The sequence below is a fragment of the Leucoraja erinacea genome, chromosome 7, assembly GCF_028641065.1.
Source record: "Leucoraja erinacea ecotype New England chromosome 7, Leri_hhj_1, whole genome shotgun sequence".
NCBI classification, from domain to species: Eukaryota; Metazoa; Chordata; class Chondrichthyes; order Rajiformes; family Rajidae; genus Leucoraja; species Leucoraja erinaceus.
In genome coordinates this window covers 50492506-50516946 of record NC_073383.1, presented here as the reverse complement: position 1 = coordinate 50516946, position 24441 = coordinate 50492506, and the positions used below count along the sequence as shown (strand labels likewise).

Genomic DNA, 24441 nt, shown 5'->3' with positions numbered 1-24441 from the left:
CAACTATAAATGTTTTCAAGCAAGTTATTCAGCCGAAGCAGGTGCAGACTTTCTGTCATAAACAGTAGGCCAAGCTAACAATTCAGTATGCATTCTCAGCCAGACAACATCATCAAACATTTATCAGAACAAACAAATTAATTGAATAACTCCATTTATCATCATCAACCAGCCTTACAAAATTTAACATGTTACTCTCAATTGTACATATACAGCACTGTTTCACTCTTCAAGGCCTACATTTTCTGCCATTAATCTCCGGTGATATCAATTTCTGGTAATCAGTAGTTCCTATTTAGTAAGGCATTTGACAAGGTCCCTAATGGTAGGCTGATCCAGAAGATTAAAATGGTATTCATGGTGGCTCGGTAGTTTGGATTAAAAACTGGTTTATTAATAGAAGACAGAGGGTTGTGATGGAAGAGCATTATTCTGGCCTGAGGCCTGATACTAGTGTAGTTCAGCAGGCGTCTGTGCTTGTACTTCTGTTATTCTTGATTTATATAAATAACTTTTATGTTGATGGGTTCATTAGTAGGTTTGCAAGGGACACAAATATTTCTAGTGTTATAGACGATGCAGACTATCGAAGGATACATCGGGATACAAATAAATTAACAAAATGAGTGGAGAAATGGCAAGTGTTTAATCTGGCAAGTGGGAGGTGTTGTACTTACTGAAGTTAAATGTAAGGGGAATGTATACAGTTAATTGCAAAATCCTTGGGAGTATTGTGTGCAGTTCCTGTTGCCCCATCACAGGAAGGATGTGGAGGTTTTGTAGAGATGCAAAAGAGGTTTACCAAGATACTACCTGGACTAGAGGGTATGAGTTATAAAGGGAGATAGACATAAAATGCTGGAGGAACTCAGCAGGTCAGGCAGCATCTTTGGTGAAAATGGCTAGTTGGCATTTAGGGTTGGGACCCTTGTTCAGTTGTAAAGAAAGGTTGGACAAACTAGGATTATTTTTTTCTGGAGCATCGGAGACTGAGAGCCCTGACAGAAGTTTATAAAATTCTGAGAGGCATAGATGGGGTAGACAATCAGAACTTTTTTTGTAGTGTGGAAATGTCAAATACAGGAAGGCATGGGTTTAAGATAAGAGGGGGGAAATTTAAACAGATGTGCAGAGCATATTTTTTACAGAGAATTTGTAATGTGCTGCCAGGGTAGAAGCAGATATGGTAGTGGTGTTTAAATAACTTTTAGATAGGCATATTTTTCTTGCAGATGAATGTGGAAGGAATGTTGAAATGTGGATCACATGCAGGCAGAAGGAATATTTTAAATTTGGCATCATGTCCTGTGCTGTTCATTTACAAACTTTATGAGTGCTCGGCAAATAGCCGATTTAGGACCAAACTTTCAGTCAAATAGACTAATGGATATTTGGGATCAGAACCATGCCAAATACCAGGGCTATTTAATATTCAATCGACCACTTAACATTTGCTGGAAATCAGAAGTAAAACTATTTGCTGGAAATATTCAGAATATCATTCAACATCAGTGCAGACAGAATTAGATTTAACATTTTTGATCAGAACTGGTGAGAGATTGTTGACCTGAAATGTTAATACTTCATAATCTGCTCTCCTTTCAATGGAATACATGGGTAGCAGCTGAACACAGTCTTCATTTCACTTGATCAAGATGTACACTAATATGTACACTTGATCTATACAATAACAGACCCGGCATCGTGGATTGTTAGTTATACTCAGCTCTTGATGTTCCCACAAAACAATAATCATACTTTATTAGCCAAGTATGTTTTGCAACATACGAGGAATTTGGTTTGCTGTAGTCATACCAATAAAAAGCAACAAAACACACAAAATACATTTTAACATAAACATCCACCACAGTGACTCCTCCACATTCCTCACTGTGATGGAAGGCGGAAAAAAAAAGTACAATCTCTTCCCTTCTTTGTCCTCCCGGCCGGTGGCCTCAAGCGTTCTGTTGGCGGGCCGATCTTGGATCCTGCAGCCTGCGGTCGGGCTCTCTGCGTCGGGGTGATCAAGCTCCCATATTGGGGGGATCTCAGTTCCCCCGTGCCCGGTGATCAGACCCCGGGTCGGGGCTAGTCAAACCTCTTGCAAGTCTGGAAATGAAACATGGCATTGGCACTGTGCAATGATCAAGTAGATAATTCTCCCTTTTGTCTTTCTGTAGATCTTTAAACAACAATGTCTTTTCAATATAAGAGAGGAACACGCAGAAGATATTGTTCCCAAGATCTACTGCCTTGTATCTGTTGTGGTAGAGATCACAGCGTTTGAGAAATGGTATAGGTGTAGCCTGCAAGGCATTTTGTGGAAGGTACGCACTTGAGCAAATGTGTCCGATTGATGGAGGAAATGTATGGACGGGGTGCCTATCAAGTTGCTGCTTTGCCCTTGATTGTGATGAGGCTCTTGACAGTTGTTAGAACTCCATTCTTCCACGTAAGTGGAGAGTTAATAAATCAGGAGTGGATTGAAATACTTTCCACTTGCCTGGTAAATGGGTCTCATGGGATCAGATGTATCAGTCTTGCAGCATACCAACCCTCTAAACTACTCGTGAAACCCAATATTTATGTGCCTGGTCCAGTTGAATTTCTATTTAACAGTGACCTTCAAGATGTTGATGGTATAGACCCGGATAGAGTCATGTCATTGCGTGCCAATGGTATGTGATTGGGTTATCTATTGTTGCAGAGGTTTGGCACTTATGTGTTGAAAATGTTACTTGTTACTTATCAGCCCATACCTGAATATTGACTAGGTCTTGCTTATTTAGACATGACTGCTTCATTTGTTGACAATTTGTGAATAAAATGGGACATTGCACAATATTTTGCAAATATACTAATTCAAACCTTATGAAGGAAGTAAAGTCATTGATGAAGCAGCTAAAAATGATTAGACCGAGAGCATTGCCCCTAGGAACCCCAGCAGCGATGTCTGGGTGCTGGAATGATTAACTGCTGACAACTACAATTATCTTCCTTTGACCAGTCATGAGAGAGAAGCACAGCATTGGTCTGCTCTGCGGTGTTGGGCCTGGCTCTGAGGCATTGTGGGGAATAGGAAAAGTCATGTGATGGGAGAATTGTTAGGGGGACAGATGGGAAATTCTGCGACAACAAATGAGACTCCAGGGTGATGTGTTGCCTCTCTGGTTATAGGGTCCAGGGTATCTCTGAGTGGATGCATGTCATTCTCAAGGGGGAGGGTAAGCAGCCAGAAACCATTGCGCACATTGGCACAAAAGGCATGGGTGGGAAGAGGGATGAGGTTCTGTGAAGAGAATATAGGGAGTTAGATTGAAAATACGAGTTAATTCAAAGAGTTCTCCCGAGTTTGCCCTGATTCGAACGCGCAGATTTACGGTAATGGCAACTCGTCGGTACTCGGGGCTCTCGTGGACATTTTTCATCATGTTGAAAAATCTTCACGCGTCTTCCCGTGCTTACCTGCCGTTAGCGAGTCTTCCCGAGTACCTGCCGTTAGCGCTAAGAGACGTCCCCGAGCTCCGACGTGCCTGCTACGTTCATTCTCCGTGCTTACCACAAGTTTGATTTTTTTTTAAACTCGGGAGAGCTCTTGGAATGAACTTGCACTGTGGGACAGGTCTATTAAGGTAGTATTCCTCGGATTACTCTAGGTACCAGGACAGGTGTTACATCTCCTGTTGTTGCAGGGGAAAGTACCTAGGGAGGGGGTGGTTTGGGATATTGTCTACTCCACCAGCCTTTGCTGTGCCCATTGTTCTCAACCAGTGTGGATGTGGAGGAGATAAGATGTCTTACCGTGCCTGCATCATAAATGTGTAAGGGTATCACTGATGCAAATGGTAAAGTGACAGACAAAATATTTGAGACTGATTTAAATAAGATTGTGGATACGAATTTCTAGTCCTTTATATCAACATAACATTATGTAGAAGGCAGAAAAAATTGTGTAAGGATTTTTAGGTATTATTTGCTCAGATATCTACAATGAGTTATATGATAGCTGGAAGCACACCAGGTTGAGAAGAGTTAATCTTTCGGGCAGTTATTCAAATCTAACTGATGGGTTGCTGTAATCTGAAAAGAATTTGAAATGAGTTAGTCTGCTATAGAGATGGTTATCCTAAACAATGCAAATTCATAGTTCAATGCTCCCTTTATCTTGACTGCTGAGTTCTATATCAGACATCCCATAGATTCTAGGTTAACACTGAATTAGCCCATGAGCTCCTATTATACCATTAATTAGAGTTTAGGATGGAGCAATAATGCCTCTATGAGAAAGAAAATGATGTGGCCTGTGTACAACCAGCCTGTGTATAAGTCACAGTAACCTGGCATTCAGAATTCAAACAACCGCTAATAGGATTTAAGTCGCTAGGAACTGATGCACACCTACTGTTCGGGAACAGTGAAATATTTCAGTGTGAAACTCTAAACCACAAACTGTGTGGAAGATTTTGTTTTTAGAGGCTGCTTTATACTGAAAACAGTAGCAGTCAGGATTTAAAACAATAATTCCAACAGCTCAATAGTAAAAACTAACGATTCTCCAGCAAGCTTTAAAAAAGGTTACCAATATTCCTGTTAAAACGAGTTATCAAAAAGAAAAGCCTGCAGCAGCTAGAATTATGAAATGAAACAGGAAATAGCAGTTCTGGATGCTGCGGTGGAATGGAAAACATTTCCGGTGATTGACTTTTCATCAAACGACACAATGACTGGTGAATTTCAAATAAAGGTTTTTGACTTGAAACATTACATTTATTTATTTCATAGATTGTTTCCAGCATTTTCTGATATTATTTCAAAATTTAAAACACCTGTTCATTTTACACCTGAAATGTTAACTTATAACCTGATAATACCATCTAACCTGCTACTTAAAACACGTTCTGTTTTTACTTAAATTTAGGACCAATACAACATTTCAGTACCAACAGATAGATCACCATCAGTTTTCAGCGTGGAAGCATTGAACAGTACAGCACATGAACAGGTACTTTGGCCCACAATGTTTGTGCCAAAAATTATGCCCAGCTGAACTGATCTCATCTGCCTGCAAATTATCCATATACCTCTATTCCCTCCACTTCCATTTGCCTATCTAAAAGCCTCTTAAAAGCCTCTATCGTATCTGCCTCCATCACTATCCCTGGAAATGTGTTATAGGCCCCCACCACTATCTGTGTAAAACAAAAACTAACCCTGCACATCTCTATTAAACTTTCCCCCTCTTACTTTATAGCTATACGCATTAGTGTTGGACATTTCCACCCTGGGGGAAAAAAGGTTCTGTGTCCACCCCATCTATGCTTCTCATAATTATATATACTTCTATCAAATCTCCCCTCAATCTTTGGCATTCCAGAGAAAACAATCAAGTCAATCCAACCTCTCCCAGGTAGCTGAAACCCTCTATTCCAGGCAGTATCCTGGTAAACCTCCTCTGCACCCTCTCCAAAGCTTCCACATCTTTCCTGTAATGGAGCAACCAGAACTGCACATAGTATTCCAAATGCAGCCTAACCAAAGGTTGAATAGAGCTGCATCCTGACTTCCTGACTCTTACGTTCAATGCCCTTAGCAATGAAGGCAAGCAGAGCATAAAGCAACCGAAAACATTAAAACATTAAAACATTAAAACTTGAAAGCATTGAAAGATTACTATATATACTATATATAGCTATATTTAAGAGGGTTAGATGTGGCCCTTGTGGCTAAGGGGATCAGGGGGTATGGAGAGAAGGCAGGTAAAGGATACTGAGTTGGATGATCAGCCATGATCATATTGAATGGCGGTGCAGGCTCGAAGGGCCGAATGGCCTACTCCTGCACCTAATTTCTATGTTTCTATGTTACTCTTTGTAAAACCATTTGAAATAAAATTTAAATATAGATTTAAACGTATGTAATGGGAACATTATCTATGTAGGGTTGAACCAAGTTGGCTGACAGCCAGTCCACAGCTATGAAAGGGGTGACTGGAGATGAGGATACAATGATAATCATCTTACTAAACGTGACATAATCTGGAATGGTTTCTGCAGACTGGAAGGTAGCAAATGTGATGCCATTCTTAAAGATGGAAGGAAGATCAAACATGGAAACTACTGACCTGTGAGCTCGATATCATTAACGAGGACAATACTGCAATTTATACTGATAAATCTAATAAAAGAACATCTGCAAAGGAAACCACGTTTGACTAATCTATTGGGAGCTTCTATAAGATATAACTAAAATTAGACATGAGGGGGAACCAGTAGATTTAATGTATTAAGATTTCGATAAGGTTCCATGCAAACTTAAAGCAAATTGATTTATGGGTAATATATAAACATTGGGTGAGAATGGGTTAGCAGAGAGAGAAAAACATTGATTAAATTTCAAACAATGCAGATGCTAGAAATTTGAAATATAAAGAAAATATTGGGGATATTATAGTTCAGGCCGCATTTGTGTGGAGAGAAGCAGTTATTATTTCAGCTCAAAGGCTCGTCGTCAGTGATTAAGAGAGAAAACAATTTGCAGAGAAGCTGGGGAGGAGCAGATAGAGTGAAATAATATCTATGATAGGGTGGGACCATGGAGTATGTTGTAGAGTCCTCCATGCAAATGAGTTACAGGGGAGAGTACACAGGTCTTCCTCAGATTGGTTATGATTAGCCGATGTACTGCAGGGATTGATGCTTGGGCCCCAAGTACACAGATTTATATCAACAACAGCCAAATAAACCAAATGCCATATTTCTTATTTTGATGATGATACAAAGGATACAAGGATATGGATGTAAAGAAGCTTCAAGGAATTATAGTTAAACTAAGTGAGTGAACAAGAACATGGCAGATAGAATACAGTGTGGAAATATATGAAGCTTTCCACCAGAGCAAAACACAGTAAAATGGAGTATTTTTTTCAAATGGAGAAAACTTGAATTGGTAAATTGGTCAATTTGGTTTCCTCCCACACTCCAAAGATCCGTGCAATCTCTACAGTGATATCAATTTGTGTTGCTCCTACTACTATTATTGTGTCTGTATTCCTAAATTAATTTATCTTTTAGTTTTGTAAGTAATAATTGGTATTATTACGCCTCCTACCAAAATATCTACATTTGCTATGTTTTTGCATTTAGCAGGAAATCAATGAGAAAACTTTCCAATGGTATCTTTACAACTTCTTTCTGAGAGTAAATTTTACCAAGCTCAATCTCACTGCAGAGTTTTTGAGAAAACTAGATTCTGCTTGTTTAAACTATGCCATCAAGTCCAAATTTCACCGGAAAATCATTGTTGACAGCTTATTTTATTGCAGCACAGAACAGAATTTGTTTGTTTTTCTTTAATTATGGAATCCCATTTACAAGATATGGCCTTTCCTATATTTAAATCTGTTACTGGTATTAAGACCGAGGTTGCTAGATTTAGGGAATCCGGCTAAATGTATTTCAGCAAGATGGCTTTGAAGTAAATCTTACTGAATGGTAGAGCAAGCACAAAGAGCCAAATAACATATTCCCCCTTCTATTTCTGATGATCATGGCTTAAATAGTCCAAACTTAAAGTCAAAGAGCTGTACGCATGGAAACATGCCCTTTGGCTCAGTTCATTCATGTGACCAAGTTCCTAAACCAAGCTGGTCCCACTTGCCTACAGCTGGCCAATATTCCTTCAAACTTTTCCTATCCATTTACCTCATCAAATCTATCTATCTTCTTCTATTATTATATAAAACTCTGTGGCTGCCGCCTGCCGTCCGTCCGGCCGGCTGCCTTTCTGCCTTTTGATTCGTTGATGGCTGCTCCTTCCTATCAGCTTTCAACACACTTCAAAACAAAGTTGCAAAACAGGAACACTCTGAACTTTTCACCTCAATGGGATATCACAGCAAGTGCTTCAACAGGAGGGGGAGGGCCAATTGGTATTGCAATTGGAACTGCTGCAGCAGGCAGGGGAGATGCAATTGGAATTTTTTTTTAATCCACTGCTGAGGGAGGCAGGGGAGTGCTGGAATCTTACATTTTGGAACGGGTTCAGTTCCGTTGGAGGAAACGTGTGCATGGTGGAATATTGGGTTGGGGGATCACACCATTGGGGAGCAGACCCAACGGGTCTGCACTTGGTCTAGTATCTTTTAAATGTCGTAATTGTATTTACTTCTACCATTTCCTTTGGTAGTTTGTTCCATTTACTCACCACCCTCAGTGTGGAAAAGTTGCCTCTCGGTTTCTTCTTGTATTTTCCCCCTCTCACCATAAATCTATAACCTTTAGTTTTAGATTGCACTACCTTGGGGAAAAGACTGTGGCTATTCATCTATATATGGCGTTCATGATTTTAAAAACCTCCAAGATCACCCCACAGTCTCCTTCACACCCCCTGGTAAAATTGATCCTAGCTTATCCACCCTCTCTTTATAACTCAATCCTTCCAGACCCAATAACATCCTACTAAATCTTTTTTGTACTGTTTTGAGTTTGATAACATCCTTCCTCTTGCAGGGTGACAAGAACTACAAGTATTCCAAATGTGCCCTTGACAAGATCTTGTACAGTTGTAACATGAGTTGACGTCCCAATTCCAGTACTCAATAATCTGACCAATGAAGACAAATGTACCAAACACCTCCTTCACCATCCTGTCTACCTGTGTCATCACCTTCATGGAACTATGTAGCTGCACCCCTATGTTTCTCTGTGCTACAATACTCCTAAGGCCCTACTCTTCACGGTGACACTCCTGCTTTGGTTTGTCTGCCCAAAATGCAACATGTCACATTTATTGGGCTCCAAGACTGCTTCAACTAGAGCAGTTTTGTTGGTACCATTTTGGCATTTTTTCTCCATTACCCTGAAAATTAATTATCTCTTAAGTGCTCATTGTATTCTGTTTCAAATGCACTGATTGCCTTACAGGCAGCAGGTTCTGGCTCTCAGCTACTGTATACAAAGGCTTCCCTCACTTCTCCCTTCCATTTTACTCCCAAAACTATAATTCCCTTAGTCCATTTGCGAGGTTCCCTATATATACCCTTTCGAAAAATAAGTCCTAATAATGCACATGAAATCTCCTTTTAGAAACATAGAAACATAGAAATTAGGTGCAGGAGTAGGCCATTCGGCCCTTCGAGCTTGCACCGCCATTCAATATGATCATGGCTGATCATCCAACTCAGTATCCCGTACCTGCCTTCTCTCCAGACCCCCTGATCCCCTTAGCCAGAAGGACCTGTTATTGTTTGTCCTCTCATCTAACCATGTGCTTAAGTTCCTTCATTCCTGGAACCATATTTCCTCTCAGACATTCACACACTTCCAAACTGTGGTGACTGGACCTGGACTCCAATTTTACAATCCATGCAACTTTTAATGAATCCCAGGACCTAATTTATTTTACCATCCACTTTTTATTAAAATACCTTTTAATAAAATCTGACAATGTGCAGTTTAACCACATGTGATTTTTTTCTATTACAAGTTGGAAAATGTGGAGTACAGAGGCAAATAAATAAATGATGTTCTTTGTCCCAAATATTATGGAGGGCGCTGTATGCACTTACTGATCCAGTCCGTGCTGTTCCAACATAACCCTTCAATTTTACCAAGCAGTATCACTCAATTGACATGCCTGTCTTCTGCATTTTTCACCAAAACAAAAAACATCTTTATGTTTGGTCTTTTCAGAATTGATGCTTGGCTATAAACAGCCATGACATGGAGCTTCAATATGCAGTCAGGCAGGAGAAGCAGGAAGAGAACTATGCCTGTAGTCAGTCGGACTGATTTACTGATTCCTTGCATAGCTTCACCACAAAGGAAATGAAACTAAAAGAAACAGCTGCATTGAAATTTTCAAAAAGTTTTCAAAAGAGAAGCTGAAGCTGAAAATAACTGCAAGTTTGAGCTTTTGGTTTGAGTCATCATCTTTTCCTTCCCCATCTTCTCCCCCAGCAGACAGAGCACACAGCCAGCATTACACTTAGATTTATACGGACGCCCGATGATATTATGTAGGCACAAGGAACTGCAGATGCTGCTTTACAAATAAAAAAGCACAAAGTCCTGGAGTAACTCAACAGGTCAGGCAGCATCTCTGGAAGACATTGATTTGAAGAAAGGTCCCAACTCGAAATGTCGCCCGTCCATGTCTTCCTGAGGTGCTGTCTGAGCTGCTCAGTTACTCCAGCACTTTGTGCTTTTTTGTTTGTAAAGCAGCATCTGCAGTTCCATAATATCATCGGGCGTCCGTATAAATCTAAGTGTAATGATGGCTGTATGCTCTGTTTGCTGGGGTTTAATTCCCCCCTAATTATATTAATTGTAGAGAGGCACATGTCCAGAATTTAGCTCAAAGAGGAATTGTATATCACAAGAAAAGGCTCTCATTGCCCTTATCTATTAGAGCATTTAATCTTCAAGAAACTTTAAAAGGGATGTGGAATTAAAAATACGCACCATGCCCAGAGAAATTTCAAATGATGTCAATTTGCTGAATGTACAATCTCGAGTGTCTTCCTCTGAGCTTCCATAAGGAGGTATAACACATAAAATGCTGAAGAAATGGGGCATTGAGTTGTACCAAATGAATAACAAACAGGGTTAATATTCAGGTCAAGGCCATTTGTGGTATTGATGTGATTGAACTGCCAAAGTGAGTCGTAGAGGCAGGGACCTTCTGAACATTTGACAAGTATCTAGGCAAGCCCGTGAATGACCAAAATATAGAAGGCGACGGGCCACGAATTGATAAATGAGATTAGTGTAAATATGCATGTGGTGATTGGCATGGTCAAGGTGTCTAAAACATCTGTCCCTGTGTTGTGTGAATTTCTGGCTGTATATTTGTGGTGCCTGTTCGCTGTGGAGAATGGGAAAACATTATGGCATTTAGGTTGAGGTCTCCTGAAGGAAGGAAGTATCCAACAATTGCAGTATAATGTGGATAAATGTGAGGTTATCCATTTTGGTGGCAAAAACATGAAAGCAGACTATTATCTAAATGGTGGCCGACTAGGAAAAGGGGAGATGCAGCGAGACCTGGGTGTCTTGGTACACCAGTCATTGAAAGTAGGCATGCAGGTGCAGCAGGCAGTGAAGAAAGCGGATGGTATGTTAGCTTTCATAGCAAAAGGATTTGAGTATAGGAGCAGGGAGGTTCTACTGCAGTTGTACAGGGTCTTGGTGAGACCACACCTGGAGTATTGCATACAGTTTTGGTCTCCAAATCTGAGGAAGGACATTATTGCCATAGAGGGAGTGCAGAGAAGGTTCACCAGACTGATTCATAGAAACATAGAAACATAGAAAATAGGTGCAGGAGGAGGCCATTCGGCCCTTCGAGCCAGCACCGCCATTCATTGTGATCATGGCTGATCATCCCCTATCAATAACCCGTGCCTGCCTTCTCCCCATATCCCTTGATTCCACTAGCCCCTAGAGCTCTATCTAACTCTCTGTTAAATCCATCCAGTGACTTGGCCTCCACTGCCTTCTGTGGCAGGGAATTCCATAAATTCACAACTCTCTGGGTGAAAACGGTTTTTCCCACCTCAGTCTTAAATGGCCTCCCCTTTACTCTGAGACTGTGGCCCCTGGTTCTGGACTCGCCCAACATTGGGAACATTTTTCCTGCATCTAGCTTGTCCAGTCCTTTTATAATTTTATATGTTTCTATAAGATCCCCGCTCATCCAGTGAATACAAGCCTAGTCATTTCAATCTTTCCTCATATGACAGTCCCGCCATCCCAGGGATCAATCTCGTGAACCTGTTCAAGAAGGAACTGCAGATGCTGGAAGATCGAAGGTACACAAAATTGCTGGAGAAACTCAGCGGGTGCAGCAGCATCTATGGAGCGAAGGAAATAGGCGACGTTTCAGGCCGAAACCCTTCTTCAGACCGCTCGTGAACCTACTGCCTCAATCACAAGGATGTCCTTCCTCAAATTAGGTGACCAAAACTGTACGCAATACTCTAGATGTGGTCTCACCAGAGCCCTATATAACTGCATAAGAACCTCTTTACTCCTATACTGAAATCCTCTTGTTATGAAGGCCAACATTCCATTAGTTTTCTGCGGAGAGATATAAATAAGTCATCTTCTCTTCTGAGTGACACTGAGTGACACTGACAAACAGAGTATCTGGGGAAGCTTGAGGGAGAAACTGTTGATCCCTGTTTCACAGTTTGCACAATCTCATTCCACTAGCTCCTCTCTGCTGAGGTCAGTCTCCATGTTCTCATGTTGATTTCAATCCCATCTCTCCCCCTCTTTGCAGTTCTCTCAATAATGTTTATACCTCCAATGGCCACAAATTCAGTTCTTTAGATAAACCTGAAATTAAAGATACCACCAATGCCAGTGGTGTCTTCGTCTGTTGAGGCCCGTTGTATTTTCTGCCCATTATATTTCTGGAGGACAGACAACAATGTCCAATGCTGATGCATTTTTAACATAGAAACATAGAAATTAGGTGCAGGAGTAGGCCATTCGGCCCTTCGAGCCTGCACCGCCATTCAATATGATCATGGCTGATCATCCAACTCAGTATCCCGTACCTGCCTTCTCTCCATACCCCCTGATCCCCTTAGCCACAAGGGCCACATCTAACTCCCTCTTAAATATAGCCAATGAAGGCCTCAACTACCCTCTGTGGCAGAGAGTTCCAGAGATTCACCACTCTCTGCGTGAAAAAAGTTCTTCTCATCTCGGTTTTAAAGGCTTTCCCCTTTATCCTTAAGCTGTGACCCCTTGTCCTGGACTTCCCCAACATCGGGAACAATCTTCCTGCATCTAGCCTGTCCAACCCCTTAAGAATTTTGTAAGTTTCTATAAGATCCCCTCTCAATCTTCTAAATTCTAGAGAGTATAAAACAAGTCTATCCAGTCTTTCTTCATAAGACAGTCCTGACATCCCAGGAATCAGTCTGGTGAACCGTCTCTGCACTCCAACTATGGCAATAATGTCCTTCCTCAGTTTGGAGACGAACACTGTACGCAATACTCCAGGGATGGTCTCACCAAGACCCTGTACAACTGCAGTAGAACCTCCCTGCTCCTATACTCAAATCCTTTTGCTATGAGAGCTAACATACCATTCGCTTTCTTCACTGCCTGCTGCACCTGCATGCCTACTTTCAATGACTGGTGTACCATGACACCCAGGTGTCGCTGCATCTCCCCCTTTCCCAATCGGCCACCATTTAGATAATAGTCTGCTTTCCTGTTTTTGCCACCAAAATGGATAACCTCACATTTATCCACATTATACTGCATCTGCCGAACATTTGCCCACTCACCCAGCCTATCCAAGTCACCCTGCAGTCTCCTAGCATCCTCCTCACAGCTAACACTGCCCCCCAGCTTAGTGTCATCCGCAAACTTGGAGATATTGCCTTCAATTCCCTCATCCAGATCATTAATATTTATTGTAAATAGCTGGGGGATTTGAGTACTGAGCCTTGGGGTAGTCACTGCCTGCATTGTGAAAAGGACCCGTTTACTCCACACTCTTTGTTCCTGTTTGCCAGCCAGTTCTCTATCCACATCAATACTGAGGAAGTTTGTATACAATTTCTTATGTGGGACCATGTCGAAAGCCTTCTGGAAGTGCAGATACACCACATCCACTGGTTCTCCCCTATCCACGCTACTAGATTCATCCTGGATGGGATGTCAGGACTGTCTTATGAAGAAAGACTGGATAGACTTGGTTTATACTCTCTAGAATTTAGAAGATTGAGAGGGGATCTTATAGAAACTTACAAAATTCTTAAGGGGTTGGACAGGCTAGATGCAGGAAGATTGTTCCCGATGTTGGGGCAGTCAAGGACAAGGGGTCACAGCTTAAGGATAAAGGGGAAAGCCTTTAAAACCGAGATGAGAAGAACTTTTTTCACACAGAGAGTGGTGAATCTCTGGAACTCTCTGCCGCAGAGGGTAGTTGAGGCCAGTTCATTGGCTATATTTAAGAGGGAGTTAGATGTGGCCCTTGTGGCTAAGGGGATCAGAGGGTATGGAGAGAAGGCAGGTACGGGATACTGAGTTGGATGATCAGCCATGATCATATTGAATGGCGGTGCAGGCTCGAAGGGCCAAATGGCCTACTCCTGCACCTAATTTCTATGTTTCTATGTTTCTATTCACCAGTCCTGTTTGAAAGGATTAAATAAATCCACATTGTCTAAAGAGGGAATAAAACCAAAAAAATGCTGGAGATATGCAGAGTGCAAGGTATCCAAAATTGAAGTGGTAGGGATGTTAAGGAGGGGGCTGGCTATAAAGCATTGGTCGGAGATATATTTGTGATCAGCCATATATCTGTGATCCGTGGAGGTGTTATGAAAAATAATGGGTCTTTGATCTGAGGGTATCTCAGAAACAGTACATTGTAAATATACACAACAATCTTTAGGATGTGAATGCATTCTGAAAGAATAGCGTATGTGAAAATAACTTGCATAAGAAAAGAAAGGGGTCATCCATTCACTCTGGTGAGATCCTCTACTCAATTAGCTTTTCTATTGAAATGCCAACTATTGAACTTTTCTAACCATATTTCCACCATGGTTCTATAACCCTGATTTGCTTGCACATAAAAATCAATCATGTTCATGAGAGGTAGTGCTTCAAGATGTTACACTGACATTAGACATTAGAGACACAGCAAGGAAGCAGACCCTTCAACCCAATGAGTCCGCGCTGACCAGCTATCACCCTGTACACTAGCACTATCCAACATACTAGGGACAATTTACAATTTTTAACAAAGCCAATTAATCTATAAATCTGTGCATCTTTGGAGTGTGGGAGGTAACTGGATCACCCAGAGAAAACCCACGCAGTCACAGGGAGAATGTATAAACTCCGTACGGACAGCACCCATAGTCAAGATTAAACCTGGGGCTCAAGCACTGAAATGCAGTACCCTGTACTGCACTGGATGGGTAGTTCTAATTAATATCTTCTAGTATCTGCTCAGAGCTTGGCGTCCTGACCATAGCTCTACAAGACCTCACAATGCACCAAGGCCTACTGGATCTCCGGGTTGCTAACCACTTTAACTCTCCTTCCCATTCCCATACAGACCTTTTTTTCCTGGGCCTCCTCCATTGCAGAGTCAGGCCACACGTCAATCGGATCAGCATTTAATATTTTGCTTAGGCAACTGATAACCCTATGGTATGAATTTGCCAATTTTAGGTAACTTCTACAAACACCTTCCTCCTCCTCCCCTCCCTCGTTGTCTCTCTGTCTATAAAATTCAATAATAATAATCCGTGCAACCTGAATATTTTGGGAAAAATATTTTTCCTGTTATTCTTATTGTTTGACACTGAGGCACGTTACAGCAAGGAAAGGTAGTCCATCAAGAGTTCTTCACCATAGTGAAAAAATAGACACAGTTAGAGCATTAAATTGGACAGTGTGAAATGAAGTTGAACTCAAGGTACCAGCTCCTGAAGAGGGAAAATTTGCGTTTATTGTCATTCGCGCAAGTACATTGAGGTACACGTATAAAGAAAAACTTGCTTGTCGTAGCATCATAGGCACATAGACTCAGACAACACACAAAAATATAAATATACAAATATTATACAAGATAGTGAAAAAATACTGGGAAAAAAACTTTAGTGCAATAGAAATAAGTCCACGGTAGTTCAAAAAATGTTCCGTTGCCAAGATAGGATTAAGGTTGTGAAGGTGAGTTCAGGAACCTGATGATTGTAGGAAAATAGTTGTTCCTAAACCTGGTGGTGTGGGACTTTGGGCTTCTGTATCTCTTGCCCGATGATAGCAGTAAGAAGAGAGCATGGGCCGGATGGTGGGCAATCTTTGATGATAGTGGAATATATTAGAGAGATGAATTAGTGAAACTACTGTTTTGAAATTAAGATGGGTGTCTTGCCCTCATGAACTTTCCCTATTGGTGCTATCATTTTCTAAAAAACTGATATGTTTAATCTTGCTCCCTAAAACAATTATAACACTTGAGTGATTGCTCAAATTTTATAAACAGTGGCATTTTATAAACACTTACAAATATTACAAACTTGGTGCTGCTATTTGCACACCACCATCCTCACTCCATCTTTCCCCACCTTCAGTTAAAGGACAGCATATAGGTGCAGCAGTGGAGCTGCTGTCTCACAGTGAGAGAGACCTGGTTTAGATCCTCACTACAGTGCTGTCTGTGTGGAGTTTATATACATTCTCACTGTGACTTTTCTCCAGAACTCTGGTTTCCTACCACATTCCAAAGACGTGCAGGTGTGTAGGTTAATTAGCTTCTGTAAATTATCCCTAGTGTGTAGGACATGCAGTTGATTGATGGTCAGCGTGGCCTTGGTGGGATGAAAGTCGTGCTTCCACATTGTATCTCTAAGCTCTAAGTTCTGAACATATAATGCTAATGACAATAAATTAACAAGTAATTGAAGGGCGAAACCTTCGATGATCTCTTTTGATACTACAATCCCTCACATTGTGCATGAAATTATTACTCCAACTATTACATCTGCTGAGGTTTTTGCAAAATGTTCAAATATTATTGCCTTAACTCAGATGGTTGAGTGGAGTCCCTCTCATGGCTTGGACCTAGTGGGGACTTCAGTTGGCAAGGAGTGGCTTAGAGATTCCTGCAGAACTCCAAATGATAAGGAACTCAGAAGCTGCCCAGTGTCTGTGAAACTACAAAGATACAAAATTACCCATATTTCCCAGCAATGAAGACGCATCTGCGTATAAGACGCACCAACATTTTGAATTGCAAAATTTTGGAAAAAGGCTGGCGGGACATAGAATTTCCCATGCTCAAAAACCCCCCAAAAAACAAATAAAAATAAAGAAAGTAACAATTCAATTTGCCCAAGGCTTCCAGATCTCCTCCATTCTGACTGACAAATGGGTTGGGGGTGGAGGGTGATGGTAATTGGAGAGCTGGTGGGAAAAATGGGAGCACACCATGACGTTGAATCAGTTGTGATCTTGTTGAATGACAATACTAGTTCAAGGGACCAATTGGGGTTACTCGCGCTAATACAGGAGTAAGCTCCACCGCCCACTGTGTTATCCATTGCCCGCTGACCCGCTCCGCTGTCTGGTCTCCGAGCGGGTCAAATATAGGGATAACGAGAATTTCAAAACTAATACCAACTGCTTGCATCAGCATTCTTATTCTCTCTGTTATTCTCACTTGACCGACAACCGCCACACACCTCCAAAGCATGTCCCCATGCAAATTTACATTGAAAGACACAGACCGGGCAGTGAATGGCATGCAGTGTCACCCAGCGCAGCAAGCGAGGCCATGTCCTGTTCCCGGCGGCAGTCGGAATTTAAGGATTTGCAAGAAGCAGCTGACATGGGTGAGGTGGGCGAGCGGCAGGAGCGAGGTGGTCAGACGGAGAGCCCTGCCAGAGGTAAGCGGGCCGGCAGAAGGCACTGAGGTGGCGGCCGGTTCCTCTGTCCGGTCCCGGCGGCTGCTCGCAGCCACCCAAGCTACTTCCCGTGCCTTATTTTTGGGTAAAAATTTGCGTCTTCGTTGCCGGGAAATACGGTACAGGTTGTTACAACTTCTACAAAATCCGACTTTAGAGAGGTACATTTTAATAAACTGGCATTTTCAATTATTCAATTTCTATTGTTTCCCACATCCAGTCCAATGGAAACAATAAAGGAAGAACAACATAAATGTTCATTAAATAACTTGCAACCAGAATGATGCACAATTTAGTAAAGAGGATAAATTAAACAACACATAGTAATCCCAAAATAAAATACTCGACTTTAGAAATGGGTTATAAATGGGATGTTAACATGAAAAAATTATCATTATGCTTTTGTTATGCAATAATTTGTTTCAAAGTTTATATTATCTAACTCGGATAAAGTAATTAGTAATAATCTTCTGAAATTTACTTTCAAACTCCCTTGCATTTTTAACATTAACAATTATTTTGATCTTTTTCAGGTAGATATATTTATCAGCCTATGACCCCAGTAGAGCATCTACCATGCACTTCAATCCCGATCAGCACGAACAGCCACACAGATACTGTCCAGCTCTCCATCTCGTTGATGGAACGTTTTCTAAAGACTTCTTCTTTCCTCAGTCCTCCATTCACACCCGACGCACCAAGATACTGCACTATTTCCAAACTATTTGTTGACAGCTATCGAGTCAAAAGGATTAATGGGAAGATGTGCTATGTTCAGCGTCAGGCTCAACCAGCTCCTGTTGTGCATGACCCAAAGGTTGGAGATAACTTTAGTCAGACTACTTCAGTCTGTTCAAAGGGGCCAACTATGGCAGACAAGATGCCAGCACCACAAATGAACCAATGCTCTTCGCCGTCTGCCTCTGAGGATTCGGGGATAAATGCTTTAGGGCTCCACTACACGGAATCGTGTGATGACGACACGGAGGAGGATGAGGATGAAGATGAACTGAGCTCAGATGATGACTCCACTCCAGAGAGTCAGTGGGATCAGGATGATTGTGCTTTGCTTTCTCCTTCTCAATCCAACATGGAAATCATAGAAAAAATCGAAACAACTGTCTGAATTGAAGCAACAGGGGAGGAATTTTCTGGTAATTCTGTTCATTCCGGAAGAATCAAATTCAACTGAAGTTTACAAATTCCAAGATAACGTGAAGATCTACTCAGTATTTCATAATCACCTTTTTGAGTAATTAAATCACAGGAACTGTTTAAAGCTTTCAAAGTTATAAAGCAGACAATTAAATAAAACAAAATGCATGTAGATGTTAGATCAGTGATTGCATTTCCAGCCGAGAATTTTAGACTGTGGAAAGACCAAAGGGGTGAAGACTTCTGAACCAACCAAGCACAACAAAGCTGGAAACCTTTTATCCATGGCTTTGCAATATCATAATTTAAGCATCACAGCACCACTTCTAGAGCAGACTATGTTTCACTCCTGAAAGGTGTTAGGGGTCAGGGGAAAAGGGAGAAGAGGATAAACACAAGTACATGGTGTACATTATGTCAGGATCATGCCAATTATGGAAAGCATTAAGCAAAAAGGGCATTAAGAAAAATTCAGCACCTTCTCCTAAGTCACAGGTCTGGAAAAGGCATTGGGGCCTTGGGCCTAAACTTTTGTCAGTGACAAGCCATGGAATAAATCACATGACAGGTCAAACGAATTCCTTCAATCCAATAATTTGTAGATATAATGCTGAATGAGTTGCGTTATAATGCTGAATTTTTTTGAGTTACTTTGTGAAATATGCACTGTCATGATCACAATATTAAATGGCAATTATTTTTATTGATGTTTATATTGTTAGGATAGATACCATTGTTACATTGTGTAGGAATCGAAGGTAGACACAAAATGCTGGAGTAATTCAGCGGGACAGGCGGCATCTCTGGAGAGAAGGAATGGGTGACGTTTCGGGTCCAGAGTCTGAAGAAGGGTCTCGATCCGAAATGTCACCCATTCCTTCTCTCCAGAGATGCTGCCTGTCTCGCTGAGTTACTCCAGCATTTTGTGTCTACCGCTGTTACATTATTTGACTTGCCATGTGCTGTTTTGTATTATACATTGCTAAAATATACACGTGGCTCAGGATTTCCTCAGTCAACAGTAAAAGGATCAGCTTGAGTGTGCCTATAATTCGAGGAAGAAAATTGTGCACAATTAAAGGGGACTTTGTAAACAATGTAAAATGAAAGAAGACTTTTGCTAAATGTATTTTTAGTCCCTTGATTTGGGAAGCATTGAATAATTGACTAATGCAACATTCAACTAATATGCTTTGTTCATGTGGATAAAGAATAACAATTCCTGTTTGCCAACTGAGTTAAAGTGAAATTAAGTTCAGTAAATGGAAAATTTGCCACAGTGTCACAAACAAATGTTGCAAATAATGGCATTGATTAATCATAATTGCAATGTATTGGTAGACATTGTAGGCGATGATGTAAGCTTTTATGTTCATTCAGTTTGAGAGATGTCACCGATCGCTCAATGTCTGCGGCACAAAAGAAGGTAATCTGGCCTCAACGCTGAACCAGTGCTATCCAAGAGCAGTTCAGCCAGTATAACTCCCTCGTCCACTTTGCCAAACGTTTTGCCAATTTATCTCTTATTTGTTTACACTCTTTTAAATGCTACAATTCAATCTGCCTCTCATAGTCAAGCGAAAGGCCTGGATAGAGTGGATGTGGAGAGGATGTCTCCCACTAGTGGGAGAGTCTAGGACCAGAGGTCATAGCCTCAGAATTAAAGGACATTCCTTTAGGAAGGAATGAGGAAGAATTTCTTTAGGGTGGTGAATCTGTGGAAATCATTGGCACTGAAGGCTGTAGAGGCAAAGTTAATCGATATTTTTAAGGTGGAGATGAATAGATTCTTGATTGGTATGGGTTATGGGGAGAAGGTAGTAGAATAGGGTTAGGAGGGGGAGATAGATCAGCCATGATTGAAAGGCGGCGTAGACTTGATGGGCTGAATGGCCTAATTCTGCCATAATTATCATTATCATTATCATAAATTGCCATTCATAATCATCATATACACAGGTATGGTGTGGGACAGGTGTAATTAAATTCTGGTTTGCAGTAACATCACAGGCAGATAGAGACAACAACAAAAATATAAATTAAACATAAATTACACATAAATCACACAGAAACTGCAAGATAATAAAAAGAAAATAACTGTGCAAACAAGGTATTGATGAAAAAACACAATTAGAAAATAAATGTAGTGGAAGTGGTGGTCCAATAGTGTCACATTGTCAAGAAGCTGGTTGTAGGAAAGTAGCTGTTCCTGTACCTGTCGGTTTGGGACTTCAGGCTTCAGTACCTCTTGCCCAATGGAAGCAGCGATAAGAGGGTATAGGTCAAATTGTGGCAATCCATGATGATATACCCTCCCACATCCTCCTATCCACTCATCCCCCTCTGCTTCCCTGGCAGCAAGGGTCATGGTTCCAGGTTTTCTGGAACTCCTCACCACATTCCTCCTGATCCCAGGCATGAGGAAGAACCTTTCCCCTCCCCATACCTCTGCTCTATTCTCTTTGATTTAGATAGTTTTCTAGCTATTCTACTGCAACCCTCTTTTGTTCCATTCAACAATATAACATGCAACATTTAGTATTTTTAACTTGCAGTAACAAAAATAAACTTGGAGTTATTAAAAAGGCTATTATTTTTGAAAATCCTGCAAAGAAAAGTTTTGTTATTGTGAATATGAAACTAGCCCCGCCCCCTTTCCCCTGGTGATCTGTAACACACAAGGTTTCATAGGAATGCAACTATTGTATTATAGCAGAACTAGCTATATTTGGTTACATCTAATGTAGTCAAAAGCAGAATTATGTTAACATTAGAAAAAAGTCAACATCATCATTACCAATAAGCTTGGGTTATAAGCACCACTTTTGTGTAGCGTTTGGGTTTAATTGCTGGGGCATAAATTAAAAGAGCACAATGTAGCGCAACATTTAGGAGCAAGTATGTACAAGATAAAGTGTGAGTAAGAGTATGAAGTTTCTAATATTCTATTATAAAAAATAACATTTAATCCATATAGATTGTAAATGCCAGAGATTAAAAGCAGGTGATAAGGAGAGAGTTTAAGTATAGAGATTCTCTTAGAGCAGAACAGCTGAGGAAAGTTAATCAAGGTTTAAAAGATTTTGAAAGGCAATGATAGGATGGAACGGTAAAGGCCATCCATAAGATGGCTGGTGCTTACAAAAGATCATTGAATTTGCAAGAAAAATGTTGTGATCCCCTTCTCGTAGCCTAGATTCTGTATATCTAGGGGCATTGTGTGACAAGAATGGAATTAATCTGCAGAATGCACAGAGTCTTTTACCAGGGTAGGGGTATCAAGAACTAGCATATAGGTTTGCAGTGCGAAGGGCAAGATTTAATAGGAACCTAAGGGGCACCATTTTAACTCAGAAGGTGTTGGGTATATGGAATGAGCTGTCAGTGGAAGTAGTTGAGGCAAGCACTAAAATGGGTTTTTAGAGGCACTTGGACAGGTACATGGATAGGAAAGGTTTGAGAGGGAAATTGGCCAAATGTGTGATTAGGGGCCCATCTTAGATGGGATATCTTGGTCGGCATGGATAAGATAGGGCAATGAGCTTGTTCTATGCTGTATGACTCTATGATTCTACTGGACCTATAGAAAACTGTTCAGCCATCTGATCCGCTCCAGGAGCAAGACCATCCCAACCTCTGCAGGCAAGCACAGACAATCTTGATGTTTGTACATATTCGAAGACCAAGCTCTAAGTCCAGCCAATTTGTGCAGTCCAGGCCATGCTGACCCGGGCCAGACTCCCCACACGCTGTGAAAGGAACTCTCTCCCCCCAGCAGTGCCGTCATTTTACTGTTTCACTTCCCATCAGCTGCTAGCAATGAGGGATAGACTTGGCTATCCCTCAGTACAGCAACATCATTTTTGATGTGACTATACTGAGGGATAACGAAGTCTATCTTTCTTTGCTAACAACCTAACCTTCGGCCTCCGAGACGCAGGTAAATTTTCGTGCTTTATTTTTGGGAGAAAAATTAGCGTCTTCATTGCCGGGAAATACGGTACAGGTTGTTACAACTTCTACAAAATCCGACTTTAGAGAGGTACATTTTAATAAACTGGCATTTTCAATGATTCCATTCCTATTGTTTCCCACATCCAGTCTAATGGAAGCAATAAAGGTAGGACAACATAAATGTTCATTAAATAACTTGCAACCAGAATGATACACAATTTAGTAAAGAGGATAAATTAAACAACACATAGTAATCCCAAAATAAAATACTCAACTTTAGAAATGGGTTATAAATGAGATGCTAACATGAAAAAATTATCATTATGCTTTTGTTATGCAGTAATTTGTTTCAAAGTTTATATTATCTAACTCGGATAAAGTAATTAGGAATAATCTTCTGAAATTTACTTTCAAACTCCCTTGCATTCTTAACATTAACAATTATTTTGACCTCTTTCAGGTAGATATATTTATCAGCCTATGACCCCAGTAGAGCATCTACCATGCACTTCAATCCCGATCAGCACGACAGCCACACAGATACTGTCCAGCTCTCCAGAATCAATTTATGGATGATCGCTGGTTGGCATGGACTCGGCGGGCCAAAGGGCCTGTTTGTATGATGTAACGCTACATTAAACAAAAGCTTAAAGTCACTGGTACAATTAACCCAGTTACGGGAGCCTGACAATATTCGTCCTTGGAATAGTCAAGGGGAGGTATGATCTAACACAATACATGGGTGACTGCATTATTTCACTGTGTGTGACCCTTACACTTCAGTTTCAGTTGGGAAGAAAATGAAACCACGTTTGTCACACAGATGATGCCTGTAGGCAGAATCTGGGGTTATATTGAAGAGATAAGTTCAAATTAGGCTTTGCCTGCACGAGCATCTGAACAGCTTGTTGATGCTATTAATAATACATATGAAGAATGTTTAGTTGGCATTTCCGCATGGAAACATAGCTTAGTAAACAAATTAATATCTTCATGAGAGGAGAGGACAGGCATTTAAAGAGGGGGCGAGGACAAGAAAGAAAAATGGTTTGCAAACAGGACCATGATTCAGAACATAGCCAATTCTTAAATCATTAAATGTAGAAGTGACCATAAATCTTTTTCAATTTGGAATTTAACATTTGAGCACGGATTCCCAATTTAAATACTTATCTTTGCACCAGAGAACTATTTTCCAATTTGTACAATCAATTTCCTTATGGTTGGGTATTTTTTCCAACACAAAATCATTCCCACGTGCCTTTTTGATAGCGGATGTACTCATTTTGCTATCATTATTGGTCATGGTGTTTAGATATAAGTAATAACAACACTGATTTTCAAAAATAAGCAAATATTCATTTAATTAAAATGGAAATTGAATTAGCTTAGAGTTTACCAGAGACCCTGTTGGATAAAGATTCAAAGCATAAGTAGAAATAAAGAACCCTTCTGTCAGCAGCATAGCAAAAACACATAAGACAATGGTAACATTATCCATATAAATGCTTTTTTTTTTAAAGAAGCTTGTAGATTATATTCTATTACCATGCATTTACAACAGATTAATTCCTAAATATGCCACCAAATGACAAAAGAATTGACATATAAAAACTTTCCGTTCCCTCTGCAGTACCTGTACTGGAGATGCTATCAAAGCCACTGAAAGGCAAATTAAACTAGACCACCAGTAATCATGCAAAAAAAAATTTCCAAGATCCTCAGCTCATCATACTGACTATACTGAACTTATGCATTTGTCTGATACTTGTAGAACTATTTCAACACTATAAGTACATTATTTGATCTTTTGCACCCTTTAAGGAAAAAGTTTCATGACTGAAATAGTTTTGGTTTGATCCTTATATAGAAAGAGGAAACCTAAGGAA

At 40.6% G+C, this 24441-nt stretch overlaps 1 protein-coding gene across 1 annotated transcript in view; it reads left to right on the top strand.

Annotated features, from left to right (window-relative positions):
* Positions 1-19219, top strand: part of c7h3orf70 (chromosome 7 C3orf70 homolog) — a 33138-nt gene extending 13919 nt beyond the window's left edge. Inside the window, exon 2 of the mRNA XM_055638559.1 lies at positions 17977-19219. Coding sequence (XP_055494534.1) covers positions 17977-18569 — 593 coding nt within the window. The 3' untranslated portion in view covers positions 18570-19219. The remainder of the gene's footprint in view (positions 1-17976) is intronic.
* The last annotated feature ends 5222 nt before the right edge of the window (positions 19220-24441 follow it).